This window comes from Diaporthe amygdali, assembly GCF_026229845.1.
Source record: "Diaporthe amygdali strain CAA958 chromosome Unknown NODE_4_length_2575358_cov_65_588622, whole genome shotgun sequence".
Lineage (NCBI taxonomy): Eukaryota > Fungi > Ascomycota > Sordariomycetes > Diaporthales > Diaporthaceae > Diaporthe > Diaporthe amygdali.
In genome coordinates this window covers 990,979-1,007,928 of record NW_026517024.1, presented here as the reverse complement: position 1 = coordinate 1,007,928, position 16,950 = coordinate 990,979, and the positions used below count along the sequence as shown (strand labels likewise).

The 16,950-nt window shown below is 55.7% G+C and overlaps 4 protein-coding genes across 4 annotated transcripts; 3 read left to right on the top strand and 1 right to left on the bottom strand.

Annotated features, from left to right (window-relative positions):
- Window positions 1-5,544: 5,544 nt before the first annotated feature.
- J7T55_008496 (DNA polymerase theta subunit) lies at window positions 5,545-8,446 on the top strand (the record flags this gene model as incomplete). The annotated part of the gene is made up of 3 exons (XM_053138819.1): window positions 5,545-7,784; window positions 7,833-8,356; window positions 8,412-8,446. 3 exons carry the CDS (start codon window positions 5,545-5,547, stop codon window positions 8,444-8,446), a joined length of 2,799 nt encoding a protein of 932 aa, XP_052997771.1.
- Window positions 8,447-10,055: 1,609 nt separating this feature from the next.
- On the top strand, window positions 10,056-11,717 carry J7T55_008495 (uncharacterized protein; the record flags this gene model as incomplete). The annotated part of the gene is made up of 4 exons (XM_053138818.1): window positions 10,056-10,174; window positions 10,323-10,386; window positions 10,440-10,852; window positions 11,051-11,717. The coding sequence occupies 4 exons, from the start codon at window positions 10,056-10,058 to the stop codon at window positions 11,715-11,717; spliced, it is 1,263 nt and encodes a 420-aa protein (XP_052997770.1).
- An 865-nt stretch (window positions 11,718-12,582) lies between these two features.
- On the top strand, window positions 12,583-14,267 carry J7T55_008494 (Lipase 1; the record flags this gene model as incomplete). The annotated part of the gene is made up of 2 exons (XM_053138817.1): window positions 12,583-13,938; window positions 14,010-14,267. The coding sequence occupies 2 exons, from the start codon at window positions 12,583-12,585 to the stop codon at window positions 14,265-14,267; spliced, it is 1,614 nt and encodes a 537-aa protein (XP_052997769.1).
- An 848-nt stretch (window positions 14,268-15,115) lies between these two features.
- On the bottom strand, window positions 15,116-16,868 carry J7T55_008493 (uncharacterized protein; the record flags this gene model as incomplete). The annotated part of the gene is made up of 2 exons (XM_053138815.1): window positions 15,116-16,504; window positions 16,632-16,868. The coding sequence occupies 2 exons, from the start codon at window positions 16,866-16,868 to the stop codon at window positions 15,116-15,118; spliced, it is 1,626 nt and encodes a 541-aa protein (XP_052997768.1).
- Window positions 16,869-16,950: the final 82 nt, after the last annotated feature.

The following is a 16,950-nucleotide window of genomic DNA, read 5'->3' as shown; positions in this document are numbered from 1 at the left end:
GTGGTCCGGTTCGCCTTGGCTTTTCTGGGGCCAGGGAGATAGACGCACGCATGTAATGGGAAACGGGCCATGGGCCGTGGGCAAAAAGCAGGAGAGCTCGAGTTCTACACAGCACGGCAGGTCCTATGCACGATAGATGGGAGTACGGGCGGACCAACGAGAGAGACACACACACACAGAGAGTGTGAGAGTGGGAGGGCGAGGGAGAGAGGGAGAAGAGAAAGGGTGGAACAAGCCCTCATCTACGGGCTGGGCTTAGTCTGATCTGCTCTACTCTGATGGTATGCTATCCTAAATTACATCTGTTGTGTGTTGATTTGTGTGCTATGCTGTCAGGTCAGTCAGGTCAGGTCAAATCAGGTCAGCCAGGTCCGAGGACAGCACAACGAGCCGACCTGGGCCGGACGGAGATGGGAGTGAGCGAGCGAGTGAGTTAGTCGAGTGGAATGGAATGGAAAAGGCGAGGTGCAAGATGTCGCGGTGGATTTCTCGACATGGGAGGGCAGACGAAGGCCGTGACGCCTCCGCTGCACCAAGCCCACCCTAGTTTTGCAGGGGTCCACAAAGTACTGCCATGTAGACGTGACTTCTCCGGCTTTGCTTAAACCTAGACTGGCTTCCTGCGTTGGGCCACTTCGACGACATGTCGTTGCATTCACCACGACGTCCAACCACGTTCGGATATATTCAACGATCACGGCAACGATGGGGTTGGGGTTCCTGCAGTCGTGGGGCCTCAGCCATCGACTGACCAAATGCCACATGGTGATCTTCAGCCTTCTCACTGAATGACGATATTCTGGTTGAGACTCGTCCCCATGATGGCAACGGTGGATGAGGCTTAGGCAGTAGAGGTATGCAGTGCCCTCGCGGGTTTTTGAGTGAGCAAGGGTGGGCTCCGCTAAGCTAAGCCCAGGGCCGCCTCTCGTCGCCTCTCGTCTACGTAGCCTGTCTCGTCTGTCTGCCCATCTGGCTGGGACGGCCGAGATCTGAGCTGCAGAAACAGAGACGAATGTACCGGTGTGCCTGGGTACCTGGTGTGTGGGAAGGTTCTGGGTACCTCAGTGCTACCTGGGAAGATGGGGTGGATCAACCCCAAGGTAACTTCGGCATCCTCCCTCACCAGCCCAGCCCAGCTTCAGGCTGCATGCTGCTAATGGTGCGTCCAGTACCGTACCGTCCCGTACCCATGATTGAGGAGAGGTAACTCAGTTGAAGCCAGGTGCGAGGATATCTCAAGCACCGACCGAGCTGACGCCTGAATGCACACTGAGGCCTTGCTGGGGGTGGTCGACTGCATATAGGCAATCCTATCGACAGTCTGGCGGTTGACGCATGCCAACGTTTTGACTCGCCGGCAGATGGTCAAATCCAGTACAACATTGTGGTACATATGACTGTCGGAAACCCCATTATGCTCTGCTAACCCGTGCACAGAAGTATTTGGCGGGATACCAGCAACTGGTCTGTGGGCGAGGAGAAAAATGCGTGGCACTACATTGGCCGCAGATCGAGAACGACCACTCCAGGCTCAGTCGGAATGGCGACTCGCCGTGTCACTCGGTCACTCAGTCACTCAGTCACTCCCTCACCTATCGCCAGGATCCCAGCTGCCATCGGCAGCAGCCAGATATGCATACCTAGTCTACTGTACAGACTGCAGTAGCATCCGGGCAGCACGCACTTCGGTTCTGGAACTCGACAACTCGACCAACCTGGTCCGCGGCTCCCACTCATCACCACCATCAAGGTCACCGCGTGCACTGCACCTACACTACGGCGGCGCCCTGATCTCATCTCATCTTCTCACACTGTTCCCCCACCTCCACCCAAAAAGTCCCCTTGTTTGGTTGAATATCCTTCGAGCCACGGGCCATTGAAACACCACCGTCGAATTATCGGAAGAGAGGCAGATCTCACTGTTTCCACGGTCCTAGACACTTTCCCAAGCTTTCGCATGCACGCAATCGCGTGGATCAGGGCTGCTAGTAACTGGGCTAGCTTACCCACACGGGTCAAAGTTCAGTGTCCGTTTGGGTTTAGCGTGGCATGGTCGACCACGGCCTGCGTTCCGACCGTGTCTCTTCCGCCTCTCCCTGTCCCTATACGGCGCCCGCCTTGCGATATTGCTCCTGAAAAGGCCTGTCTTTTGATTTTAAACCATTCAGTGTCGCAAAACACCGAGACCCCGGCCTCAGAGTTTCCAAAGCCCGTAGATTGATTACGTTGGACTCGTGCACGAAGCCCGGCCCAGCGATGTTGCTGTGTCGTCAAGCGCCGCGGGATCGCCACCCCGTTACCCACAGGAGCCAGGGCTCGGGCTCGGTAGATTTCAAATATTCGACGTGGGCGCTCTCGTCGACTCTCCGACCTCGACTTGCACGTTTCGACCTGCCAGGACTTATAGTCCGAGTCTCGCATCTCATTTGTCGTCTCCCAGCTCGGGATAATTGACTACTATGTGAACCAATCAATACATCGCAAGCACACGCCAGCCTCAATGGCAGACGGCAGTCGAAATGAATGTATTTTCAGACTCTCGTTTCTCACAAACGAGTCCGATGATACAGCCGAGACTTCCCCGGTCTGCCTTGTTAGATGTTGACCGGGGCTGAGGGTGAGAGGGTACGTCGCTCCGGCAGCCCCTAACCACTGTAGAGAAACATGGAAAGGGTGCGACTTGCATGGGCTTCATCCCTCGAAACAGCCTCCAAGGTCACTTTACTCTCGCACAGATTCGCCTCCCAACGAGCAGGTAGGACCTCAGGATGCCGCATTGTCACTGCAGGCGCACTAGAAGAGGCGCAATACCCTCCCACCTCCCCCTCCCCTCCACCCCGGAACAGAAGATAGAAGCCGTATCTCATCATCCATTTCATCAAAGTTTATAGGATGTTTGCTTGAGCATATTCTTCACGACAAACTCGCATTATTTTTGGACTGGCAATGAATGGGCAGGCGTTGTTTCAAAGGTCAAACCGGCCATTGGTCATCGCTTGGCAGCCCTGGGGGTGGCTGGCCCGCTGCCACGCTGCTGTTGCCAACGGATCCATGGTTCCCAAGTTCCAACCACACACAGCAGCCTGATATCAAAATGCTAAGCGAGACCGGTCAAGCTTCAGGGCTTCATTGGGCTGCGTCTGGGGGAGATCGCAGGTAGGCAACAAATGCTTTTTGCTCACCGACAGAAAACGCACAAATTCATGGGCGAGGGCCGACATCGCCAAAAGGAGTCATGCTCGCCTGAGTCAGCATGGCGATTTGGGTCAAGGAGTCGAGGCCGACGCCCAACGCTCTTTCAGCCCGTGCTTGCCGACAGCCAGCGAGGACGCTGGAGTTGGATTAGGAGCGCGACCGATGAGCCGCTGTCAGTTGGCGATCCTGGGCGATTGTCTCATGTGGCCCTCTAGGCTAGAGATGACGCCGTCTCTGCCATCTGCAGCGATCGGCTGTGGCGGGTCGAGTTACTGGGCCTAACGCCCTGTGACTAGCAGCGCCACCTACCTACTGTACACGTTGTGTTACTATCATGTGTACCCTCACCGAATCCAGGGGCGATGGCCCATGGCTCCTGTCGCGAGAGCACCACGGGAGTCGCGGAGGCATGCTCGGAAAGGCGGGCAATGCACGCGCAAAGCCGGAGAGTCTTCCGTCCGAGTCGACGAGGCTTCCGAGGGCATTGCCGCGCCTTCAGAGCAGTGGTCCCAACCCTTGCATGCGTCGGATGTGGTGGCTATAAGGAGAAAGGGACTAAATACAGTGGTAGTGCTCAGCACTTCCGCCCCGGCAAAGGTGTCCGTCCATACAGGTAAGGCTTTCATGATGTGCCCCTCCCAAGACTGCCGAAGGTTGTCTGCTGCCTTGCCGGGGAGGATAAGCTCACACACGAAGCAAGCCTCGAAGCCAGAACACTGCTGCGGAAGTTGGCCAGCTAGGCACCGCCTTCATATTGTAAGAGCCGCAGCCTGATGGTTTTGTGAGAATCAAGGGGAAAGCAGAGAACTCCAGCATACACCAAGTGATAATGATCTGTTAGAAGTCGGCGTGCACGCATAACACGGCATCTATACTGCCGAGGATCTGTCGTGGCATTGGAATAAACCGGCCACGCTGTATGGTAGCAGTACCACAGTAAGCACGAGCCGGGCAGACCAAGGAGGAATGCAACGGTCACAAGAATAACTTCAGGTTAGCACCGTCGTGGCTCCTCTCAGGGGAGAGCCTGCGCTCAGGGTTTCGCAGCCCAGGGCCGGTGATGTCGGCTTGCAACCCACGATTGTCGGACAACAAGGCCCGTCAGGTGAAGAGAATATAACGATGCCAATCTCGGATCGCAAGGTACAAGATAGGCTCTGGTCAGATTGTAGACATTCATTTCAGACAAGAGTGGCGAACTCGGTAAACGGGACGCAAATCTCGAGGAAGTGAGGATGTGATTTCTTAAACATGACATGACGTTTCGAGAAGGTCCGCGGGTCGGGCTCTCGGCGGCCTTCTCTGGCCTCACAGGGCTAATAAAAGTAGCGAGACAGATGCAGACGAGGCCCGGGCAGGGAACTCCGTTCTGGGCCGTGTGCACACAAAGACGCGAACAGGAACAGTAGCAGCGCGCTACACAGCCAGACAAGCTGCAGACAACCAGCGCAGCGCAGCGCAGCGCAAGAGCACAAACATCGGGGGCAGGGGCGGGGGGCCCACCTTCCCGGAGCTTCCTGGCCAATTGCGGGGTGGCTGCCCTTTGTGGAAAATTTGCATCCCAGATTTGGCAGATTAGCAGATTCCAGGCGCAGCCGCAGCCGCAGGGTTTGCCTCTTTCTCACTCTCATCGGTCAATCCATCCATCAATCAATCGATCAATCAAATCAAATCAAATCAAACCAACCCGGCTGGAGGGAAGGATGGGGGGCAGTTTGGGGGGGGAGGGTGTAAGCAATGGCCCAGATGGACTGGGCTGGAATGAATGGAATGGCCCGTCGGGCGGGCGGCAGGCGCAGGCACAGGCACAGGCAGGTGTGCACGTGTCGGCCAAGAACCTTGCACCCCCATGCACCACCCCCTGCACCCTGCGCTTGGAGCTGGGCAACAGGCAACCTCCCTCGCCCTCCCAGACAGCCAGACAACAAGACGACCCCATTATTAGACTATCAGGCATGCCTGGCAGTGACTAGGATTCGGCAGCACCGCGCTAAGCCTACCTAAGCCAATATCAGATTCACACCTCTTCAACATCGTCGCCGTCATGAGCGTGAAAACCTCGTCTCCTTTCAGAGTCTGTTTTGTGCAACTATTTACATTGCTTTGCGCTCCTCAAATACCAGGCGGCCTTTGAGTGCCCCCTATTGTCGCAAGTCCAAATCCCCCTATAGGTGATCCAATCGTTGCTGATTCCTTGCTGACCTGAGCAGATTCATTGCCTACGGTAGCATCATCAGCAGCAGGGGACAAGCAATGGACGAGCAGATATTAGCTCAAATACGAGTCACGTCGCTGGAACCTCGTGCCGCCCTTTGTTCTCGACGCTGCTCATAGCAGACCTGGCTCACCATGACCATGGCCACAAATAGTGGCATACGGCACAAAACAACTCTGCAAGCGGCCAAAGAACATCAAGCGGAGTACCAGACAACATCTGTACTCAGCAGGAAACGTCAAATTGATGCCTCTAAAAGTGATGATATCAACAACGCCCAACCAACCGTCAAGCGCATTGCTCCATTCCAGTCTGCTTCTGCTCTTTCCAAGGCCCCACCACCCCTCGCTGCGAGCGAAATAACAAGGCATCTGCCGCAAGTTGCCCATAGCAGCACGATTAATGGCTTGTCAGAGTACTCTCAGAGGAGAGACTTCCCAGCCACGCCCACTCCAGCCCACGATGCATTGCTGAAGCTGTCACACCCTGCCTACAGACTTCCCAAGCCACTGGTCGCCAATTTCGAAGCCCTAGGTATAAAGAGCATCTACCCCTGGCAGAAGCAGTGTCTAATGGGGCCAGGTCTCCTCAGAGGCGAGAAGAACCTGGTCTACAGCGCACCGACCGGCGGGGGCAAATCTCTTGTCGCCGATGTGTTGATGTTGAAGAGAGTCCTGGAGGACAGGGAGGCCAAAGCTATCCTCGTGCTACCTTACGTGGCACTTGTCCAGGAGAAGGTCCGCTGGCTGAGGAACGTGGTTCAGGGAATATCCAGAGAGGCCATCACTGGACCCGTTCAGGAATCTGACCAGAGGTTTTGGCGGAGACGATCCGATGAGGATACGGTTAGAGTTGTTGGTTTCTTTGGTGGAAGCAAGGTCACGCAGACTTGGGCTGATTTTGATATCGGCGTCTGCACCATTGAGAAGGCAAATTCACTCGTGAATACGGCCATTAATGATGGCTCGGTCACCAAGTTGAAAGTTGTAGTCCTTGACGAGCTTCACATGATCGATGACGACCATCGGGGGTATCTCTTGGAACTCATGGCTACGAAGCTTCTTTCCCTCGACGATCATGCCGTGCAGATCATCGGCATGAGTGCGACCCTGACAAACATCACGCTCCTGGCGACATGGCTTCAGGGCCACTTTTACGAGACACAGTACAGGCCGGTCCCAATCGAGGAGCACCTCGTCTACGACAGCCGAATCTACGCTGCCGGGACAACCAGCCGACTGATCAAAGCCGCCGCAACCCAGGCAAATGGGACGCAGGTTTCTCAGGCTCCATCCACTGCGATAGGAACGGTAGCGGCATCGGATGCCAAAGAACTGCAAGAGCCCGTGCTAAACTCAGTCGTTGCTCTAGCGAGCGAGACTGCTCGTGCTGGCTACGGTGTACTGGTATTTGCAAGTAGCCGCGCGGGCTGTGAATCGGACGCACTCATAATCAGTCGGGTAATGCCCCCTCTTCACGAGTGGAACATTGACGTGCAGGAGAAGCGAGCAGACTTGCTCGGAGATCTCAGAAGTTTGCCCGGGGGTCTTGATCCGATGCTGGAGCAAACCATACCAAATGGTGTTGCATTTCATCACGCAGGACTCACCACTGAAGAGCGGGACCTCATCGCGAACGCCTATGATTCTGGTACCATCAAAGTCTGTGTGGCCACATGCTCTCTTGCAGCCGGTATAAATCTCCCAGCGAGACGGGTCATTCTACATAATGCGCGCATGGGTCGCGATATTGTAGGACCATCCATGCTCCGCCAGATGAGAGGCCGCGCAGGGCGGAAAGGAAAGGACGAGGTTGGCGAGACTTACCTCTGCTGCCGCCAAAAAGACCTTGAGGACGTCACCGAACTCATGCAAGCGGAACTACCACAGCTTACGAGTTGTCTCACGAGCGACAAGCACCGCATACAGAGGGCGCTGCTTGAAGCCGTAGCGGTGAGGCTGGCAACTAGTCGTGGTTCACTCGACGAATTTGTTCGAAAGACGCTGCTCTATCAGTCCACCGATATTGTCAGGGTCAACGAGATCGTCGAAGGTAGTCTCTTAGAGCTGCAGGCAAGAGGCTTTATTTCAACCGACCAATTCTCGAACTTCGAAGCCACACAGTTGGGTAAAGCAATCGTGACCTCATCTCTTGACCCAGACGACGGCATATTTATACACAAGGAGCTGAAGAGGGCCCTTCAAGCCTTTGTGATGGATGGAGAAATGCACATCCTATATACGTTCACGCCTGTTCAGGATATGTCAGTCAATATCAACTGGAAAGTCTATGCAAACGAGATGGAAAATCTGGATGAGAGCGGACTCCGAGTTCTGAGCTTCTTAGGCTTGAAGCCCACCGAGATCAACAGGATGTAAGTCTTCAAAAGGCTCGCCTAGCAGACCTTGGCTGATAAGTGTAGGATGCGTGGAGGGTCCATGAAAACAGAAACAGCCGCAGAGAAGGAACTCGCTCGAGTCTATCATCGATTCTATCTCGCTTTGCAGTTGCGTGACCTGTGCAACGAGATGCCCGTGTACCGCGTGGCGCAGAAATACGCCATGCCGCGAGGGACGGTCCAGACGTTAGCACAGTCCAGTCAAGGCTTTGCAGCCGGCATGATCAAGTTCTGCGAGCAAATGGGATGGGGAGTCATGGCAGCTGCTTTGGATCACTTTTCAGACCGTCTGAAGGCCGGAGCCAAGTCTGATCTGCTGGCCTTGGCAAAAATAACCTTTGTCAAGAGCCGCACCGCTCGTGTCTTTTGGGACAACGGCCTCCGAAGTGTCGCTGCCGTCGCGAATGCCGATCCAAACGAGCTCGTTCCCGTGCTTCTGCAAGCGCAACCAAACAAGATCCGTCTAGAGGCCAAGGATGAGCAAAAGTATATGGAGAAGCTGCTACTCAAGGCAAAAGTTATCGCTGATTCAGCAAATAGGCTTTGGCGTGAGTAGTAAATGAATATTTTGGAATTAGGTGGATCTGCTGACCTTGACTACAGAGATCGAAATGCAGCAAGATATGGACGAAGAGTGACCAACACCGAATGAGACAGCCGAGCCAGGCTATCAAGTGCCTCTACGATGACCACATACTCTGGGATCGGGCAGAGTCAACAGGAGCTTCTGCCGTCCTGTTATGGGCATGCAATTGATATTGCACGGGTAGGCGAACCTCACCATGGAGAATATCAATTAGCACACCTGTTTCCCTTTCGCATCGCAGAACACATATACGATTTCGAACAATGCCAACGAGAATAACACATTGGGCTATGTCTCTTGACTGCAGGCCTCTCCGGTCGTGCTCCTGAGCTTCGAGGGTGACTAAGGAACACAAGCTAGCCGCTGATATAGCAACTCGACACAAGTCAACCGAGACTGCCAATAACATTTTGTGGCAGTTCTGAATGGCAGGCCGCGTGTTTCTCCTACCTTTACTGGCGGGGCTGAGTAACACGTGGGGATGGCTGGCGCCCTGGATAGAAAAGCCAAGTCCAGATGATATTGCTACCTTTGGTAAGTTGGGTCCGTCTTTTGCCGGAAATCGCTATGAAGCTTGACTTTGTGTGTTTTCGTGGACCTGAAAGGAGTTCGTGGGAAATCGTCAAAGGTCTTGGCGCTATCTCGATTTGATTGCGGAAGCCTGTCGATGTACTCGCATCCGCCACAAGGGTATCATTCGCCATATATCCATTCGAGACATGGTCGCAATTAGCAGTGGTCCTATGAGGTCGGGTATTAAACCGTCCAACATCGGTGCTCCCACGGCCACACCACCCACACGTTTGGTCCAACCGTCCAGTAAGCGTGACCCCAGCCTCCCAAGCGGCGGCAAGCAGGTGGCCCCATGCGGGCTTAGGCAGGATTCATGCCATGCGGAGGTAATCAAGTAAAATGCAGCTCCACAGCCAGTGCGTCTGGACGGTTACACAACGGCACAAGAAGTTTTCACCTCTATTGACCGGCCGTGCGTACCAGCCGACTCAGCTTCAGTAGGCTGGACGAGCTCGAGTCGCCCCCCATGCCGCAGCCTCTCGATCTTTGTCCTCCGTCTGCGCTTGAGGCAAATGCAGCTTCGAGGAACCAAAGCCAGATGCTCACTAGAGATATGTCTCGACCCGCTAAGTAAGGCTTGCGGGAGGAGGGAGATTGGTTGGAACTATACATGAGCCGGGCGCCCTCTGAAGGCATACCTAGCACACATAGATCGCAGAAGCGACATCGATCGCACAAGCCGTACATTCTTTTTACCGTCCTATGCCAATAGGATGTGGTCCGCATGCATGTCATCCGACAGTGATCCGGTGTGGGCTGCCTGGCTAGCTCCGTGTTCTACCACCACACCCTCTTCGTCTGCTGCGTCTCAGCCTACTGCTGATTGCTTAGGAACGGCCGCCTCTAGCTCGTATGGCTCGCGCAAATGATATATATCTTTCAGCCTGCTGTTTCTGTGACCCCCAGAAGCTTTCTGCTCGGCTGCCATCATCCCCCCTCCCCTCCCAGTCGAAATAGGGCGTACGAGATCATAGCATCCTTGCCCTAGAAAACCAACTCTCGTCGTTGGGACAGCTAGGAAATCAGACATGGCTTCATCCTCTAGGGCCAACGGTGAGGGGAGCTCCCAGAGAACACTTCGCGAAACGATGCGTGCGCCATCAGTGAACACCCCAGACATTGTTGTGCTAGACATACTGCCGGATGATCTGGATCGCAAGGAAGTCTTGGATCCAAGCCAAGACTTGTGGCTTTCTACGAGCGACGGGTAAGAGACCTATCTCTCGTCTCATCCGCTCCTCTATTCCCTGGCCCAGTACCACCCGTTGTTTGTGTCACTTGACACGATGTACCTATTTACCAATATACAACCATATTGTCTCAGCCCCATTTCCTAACTGACATGCGCTCCTCAGTCGATACAGCTCCGCTATAATTCCTCTTCGCGTCGGCACTCTGCCGAATCAGGAGATTTTTCAGGTTGGCTCAATAGTGTCTCACAGCTGAGTGAATTTGTACTCATATGGAAACAGGTGCATAAAAGCGTTCTTCTCAAGGCTGAATGGTTCCGCAAAGCACTGCTGGGCAACTTCCTCGAGGCGGAAGCGCAGTCCCTCGACTTACCAGAAGAAGACCCGGCCATCTTCCATTTCCTGGTCGCATACCTCTATGAGGAGCGGTATCTGCCGACCAAGCCGCTATCGACTGTCTTGGAGCTGGACCCGGACAAGGGCAAAGGGAAGGACGTGGCCAACGACACAGCCAACTCAGATTCAGACTCGGACGCGCTCAGCTGGCGCAGTGACTCTAGCGCCCAGTCACGAAGGCGCGAGGAGCGCCGCCGCCGACGACAGGAGAGACAGCTCGAACGTCTCCGGCAGAAACACCCCGGGGCGCACCGACCGAACTGCAACTGCCCGCAATGTGCTAATTCTCAAGGACCACCGTAAGCAGACCCAAAGACGATCCTCGCATTTCCTTCAACGGAATTTTGTCGTAAAGACCATCCCTCACAGGCTGTTCAAAAGCCCTTGGTTGGCTATGGAGCGTGAGACATTGTACGGGCAGAAGTGCCAGTTCCCGCCGAATTTGGTTTCGAAATCACCTTTCCCGTTGCGTTGATAGCTAACATCGGTTGCTGCAGCTGCTGGGCCTGCTCAGCACCACGGTTCCCTCCCGCCATCGCCCCGCCCGCCTATCCCCCAGGGGTCATTATGAATGGACGAGACAGGTCACGGAGGAACCAACACCATCGGAGGCGGGGTCCGGACGGCAGGCCGATACCACCACGGCCCGGGTCGCCACCAGCCATGGCGACGTCGCCGACCGACGCACCACGCATCAAGGGCGAGGACATGCGCACGTGGCTGATCGAGTACGAGCTGAATATCGACGTGTACATCTGCGCAGACAGGTACATGCTCGACGGGCTGAAGGAGAAAATCTCGCGCGCGACCATCGACATGCTCGAGAGCGCGGGCCCCGACGCGGCGCAGGCCGAGGTGCTCAGGCTCTGCCGGAAGATCTACGACGGTGTGGGCGATGATGATCCCCTGCTGCGGATGGTGTTTGCAAGGGTCGGGTTCCTGCAGCCGATGCTGTGGAAGATGGCCCCCGAGGAAACGGGCGCATTCCTCCTCGAGAACCCAGAAGTGGCCATGCTGATGCTCAAGGAGACGTCGATCAGGAGGGCGGACTTCCACGGTGCCATGCTGCCGAGCATGGAGAGGGCTGCCTGGAACATGCCTACTGGGCCGCCGTTCGACCACCAGTTATACCCTCGACCATTCCCGAGGGGCGTGAGGTATTAGTGCGTGCTGGTCGCTCTAAGGGCTGAAAATTTGGATGCCAGCACACAGGGGGCTCCATATAGCGGACTCTTCTCGAAACTAGCATTTGCTTTCTCTGAATTCATGATCGACTTGCGAGGCATGACTGATTTATACCTGGATTGTTGAGCGTTGTTTCTTTCTTTTTTTTTTTTTTAATGTTTTTTAATTGGCGGGAGGGAGGCAGGTTCAGGATTTACAAGAGGCCCCTGTATTTTCATATGCAGGCACGATTGATGAAGCTATATCGTGATTTGTGGTGTTTAGTGAACGAATTAATCAAGCGAGTGCAAGCGGAAACGGGTTGAAATGGTGCTTCGTTGTTTACACCCTCGCTCGGGCTAACATTGATGGCAAACGCCGAGCGAAGTCGAAGTTGCGCTTGAGCTTCAAGCCAGCACCATGCCCCCTTTGGGCGAGACTCGTCCTTTCGCCTATTGGTGGAACCGTGGTCCCTACGTACTAGGTGAGTGAACCTACTGTTAGGTGGTTGTTACTGTTCCTGGCCGGCTTCTTCTGCTGTCGGTTTGTTCCCCACAATCCCCGGATTCTAGCCCAACTTCGAAGGTGCGGAGGAGATCCCCACTGCAAATAGGGTCATCATGGACAAGTTGACCGATGTGACCATGGTCCCGCTCCCGCCGGGTTCCAGGTCCACTAGACATCCTGCTTTCCGCCCCCTCGGGTTATCTTGTTGACGTGCCTGACTAGATGAACCGTTCACCCGGAACAGCCATCCGAAAGCAAGCAATAAGTAGGCATTATTTCCCGGGGTGAAAATGGAGGACGACTTCAGCCGTGGGAGCGACGACAGTTGCTGTCTTCACTCGCTGCTTCAGACGTCAAGATGGCTTCCTTGCTTGTGACAGTTCTTCTCCTCCTGTCAGGGTTTCTCGCGACAGGGGCCGCAGCCCAGGATCTCGTCGCCGAACTCGACTATGGTACCTTCGAGGGGGCGTACTCAGCCTCCTACAACATCTCGTACTGGCAGAAGATCCCATTTGCACAACCGCCTGTCGGCGACCTCAGGTTCAGGGGACCGCAGCCCCCGCTGCCCATCACGAATGGCACCTTTAACTCCAGCCAGCCCTTCGACATGTGCCCCCAGCGCACTGTCAACGGCTCTGAGGACTGCCTGTACCTGGGCCTGTACTCGCGTCCCTGGACTCAGGGGCAGCCCCTGCGCCCCGTCGTCGTTGTCTTTTACGGTGGTGCTTTTATCCAGGGCAGCGCTTACTTCACCATCCCGCCCTCGGCGTATCCAATCCTGAACGTCTCATCTGAGACGGACCTGGTTTTCATCTACCCGAACTACAGGACCAACGCCTTCGGCTTCCTCCCGGGGAGGGAGGTTGCCGAGGACAGCGGGTCCGACCTCAACCCGGGCTTGCTCGACCAGGACGCTGCCATCCGGTGGGCAAAGGAGCACGTCAGCCACTTTGGCGGCGACCCAGATTCCATCTCTATCTGGGGCCAGTCCGCGGGCGGCGGGTCGGTCGTGGCGCAAGCCATCGCGCGCGCGGGGGCCGAGGACCGGCCAAAGCTGTTCAAGAGGGCGCTGGCGAGCAGCCCGTTCTGGCCCAAGACGTACGACTACGACGCGCCGCAGGCGCAGGCCGTGTATGACCAGTTCTCGACGCTCGCGGGGTGCGGGACGGGCGCGGGCAGCCTGGAATGCCTGAAGAGGGCGGACCTGCAGACGCTGAGGAACGCGTCGCTGGTTGTCGCTGCGAGTCACACCTACAACTCAAGCAGCTACACATGGGCGCCAGTGATCGACGGGACGTTCCTGACCAAGAGGCTGAGCGAGGCCGCGGAGGCCGGTGAGGTCAACATGGATTATGGATGGGGCATGTACAACACCCACGAGGGCGAGAACTTCATCCCTCCAGGCCTCGCCAATACCAATAACACCGGCACACCGCCCTTCAATTCCAGCACGGCAAGCTTCGACAACTGGCTCTCCGGGTTTATGCCCGGTCTCTCCCAGGCTGACCTGGAGGAGGTGAAGGCGCTGTACCCGGAATCAGGCACTGCTGAGGCTGTACCAAGCTATAACGGCTCTTACACTCGGGCTGGGCTGATATACAGGGACTCCATCCTGGCCTGTCCAGCCTACTGGCTGGCCGGCGCATCGCCAAACGGGAGCTACCTGGGAGAGTACTCCATCTCCCCAGCCAAGCACGGCAGTGACACCATCTACGTGAGTTCTCCCTCGTCCTCTCATCATACAGCACATTCGGAAAGCATACTAATATTCTATCACGGGGCAAGTGGAACCAAGTCAACACCGCGCAGACTACTGACCCGCTCCACTACAAGGGCTACGCCGGGGCCTTTGCCTCGTTCTTCATGACGTCCGACCCGAACGCCATGAAGCTGACCGGCGCGGACGAGCCCGGCGTCCCGCCGCTGCTGTCGTCGGGGAAGGAGTTCAACATCAACGCGGCCGGCTTTGCCCAGCTCGAGCTGACGCAGTTCCAGGGCCGGTGTGATTTCTGGAAGAGCGTTGCGCCCAAGATCCCTATATAGAAACGGGTGTCCTCACCGATGTAGTCGTAGGATCTACAATGATATATATAAATCAGTAATGCAGCTCACGCTAGCCTGATCCACACTGAGCAGTCTTATTGTGATCAACGCCATGTGGTTGATATTAATTACAACACATGTGCAGGGTGCATGCTTCGCCAGCGTTGACGAGCCTTGTGCTACCTGCATCTGACCGTTCATCCGCCCACCCCCCTTCACCCCAACAAAGCAAAGGTATCGCAAAGAGCTGCCAATTCAAGAGCGGACCAGGATTGCGATTGCTGCTTTTGTGGTGGCGGAGGATGAGACAGCGGCCGTCGCCACTGACAACTTGTCCTACTCGACAGAGGCCGCCCAAGTCGTCAAACGTGCCACAGACGGCGGCCCAGAGTCACGCCGTGGTCGTACAACCGCTGCAGAGTCCAACCAAGGAGTTGTTCAACCTCGTGCACGCCAGGCAAGACGGTGAGATTAGTAAGGCTAAGCGCTCCCATCCCATTTTACCGACACTTTGGTAGGCTTGGACAACTTATCAACATCAGTCAGGAGGATGAACACTTGGAGGATATGGTTCCAATATCAAGCTATCAATCTGAGTGGGGGCGAGTAACCCGATTCCAAATATCTGATCTTTGTCCCATGAATGCTCAGTGAGTATCGCGTCTCGTTCTTACCGCGCGCAGCCTAGAGAAATTGAGTCCCCTCGACAGTTCCAGGCGCGAGTTGTCTAATTCGCCTTGCCTTGATGTCCATGCCCGTAAAACAAGACCGCCCAACGCCATGCCACGTGTACCAAAACCATCAGAAACGCCCTCGCTCGCTGAAAATCTACAAAATTACAATCTTGATCATGACTGCCGCTGAAAATGCTGCATGAACTGAATCGCTTGCTCAATGGGATACCCGATGAACACCGGGCCGTTGAACACCATCTGGGGGGCCGGGCCGCTGGCGGTCGTGGCATTCGCGGCCCCAGGTGCGTTGATAAAGGCCGGCTGGTGAGACGGAGGAGGACTGTCTGGGATTGGAGGTTGTGGATGCTTCACAGGCGTAGTAAAAGGCTGGCTTGCAGCTGGCTTGTGAGCGGTAGGCCGTGGGGGGCTTTGGACCTCCTCCATTTTCGGAAATTCGGCCAGGCCAGGTCCGTCTAATTTGTTCATCTTGGTGTGGTCAAATGGGCACTTGGATGGCCTGGCCTCTGAGGCCTTTGGTGCTTGATTTGGGCTGGGCGAAGGCATACGAACAGGCGCCGGAGGCGAAGTTGGCCGCTCCACGGGCTCATCCGGGGGAAAGGGGACGGAGATGCCCCACGGTCTGCTGGGCGACTCGCCGACGCGGATCTCCTTGAGAGGCCGTTCGAAATGACCGGTCCGGTCGAGATAGTCTTCGGCAGTAGGCACATTACCATCATCCTTGATGGTCTCATCGACCAGGCCGTCCACGGTACTAGAGCTCACGTTCTTGGCCCAATCACTAACACGGCGATTCGAAGCTTGGTCCGCCTCGGCTTCAGCTTCGGCCTCAGCCTCAGCCTGGGCCTCGGGTAACATGGGCGCATGGAGGTGGCTGAGATCGGTGATCATGGAGACAAGATTGCCGTACTTGGCGTCGAGCTTCCTTATTTGCTCTTCGTTCTTCTGGTTTCTCTTGAGACAAACCTCGTGGCTTCGCGGCAACTCATGCTTGTGAGTCTCGACGTAGCGAGCAATCTCTTCGGGAGTGTGCTTGTCGAGGTATCTGATGGGGCATTTGGAGGCCGAGGCGTTGGGCGGCGGGGCGGACATGCTCTCCTCAAACATTGCCGCGCATATCGGGTCTTTGGAATGGTGCGGTGTAGGGTCGGAATTTTTATTTTCATTCGCATCATCTACCTCAACTTGCTCGACGGCGTCCTTTTTCATTGCCGAGAAGGGACAGCCCAAATGACCCTTCTTCCCCTCGACCGTGAAGTCCCTTTCGAGGAAGGTTGACTGTGAGGTCATGTTGGTGGAGAATGTCTCGCGGCTGGATCCGCTTTCCTTGCTGGCATCAGTCACCATCGCCAACTGCCGAGCTACCTTTCTGCCTTCGCGGATGAACAAAGCCAACTCAGCCTGGGAGCTATCGGACTGGTGGCGCTTGGGGAGAGGGACGTGGCTGGAGGATGCGAGCGTTGGGCTGGGAGGTAGTTGGAGCTTTGCCAGAGTTTCGGCAATGTGAGGAGCTGCTGGGGCGTATTTGTCGGCGAGAAGCTGATACTGTTGCGGATGCGACATTGGTCAGCACGTTTGGGGGCCCCACGCCGAGACGGCGGCAAATCAGAGATTGAGTTGTGGGTAGATGGGGGCCAAGAGAAATATCAGATAAGTGGTAAAGGTTGTCTACAGAGTCGCCAAAATGGCGACATGCAGATCTAGAGCTATGGTAATCATCATGTAGAGGTGGCATGGGCGGGAAAAGAGAAGACAAGAGAAAGAAGAGATGACGACTTGCCTGTTCTCGCGCGTAGGCCAACTTGTGCTCCAAGATCGTCTTTCTGTCGACCAGGTTCTGCACTTCGTCGGCCAAAATGCTGAAGGATGAGACCAGAGTCTGGATTAACTGGGGCGAATCCATGGCCATTGTGCGGATGCGGATGCGAATCCGGGGCGGCCGCCGTGTCGTCTCACATCTGGCCCTGCAGTTAATACCCAGGGCTTCTGAC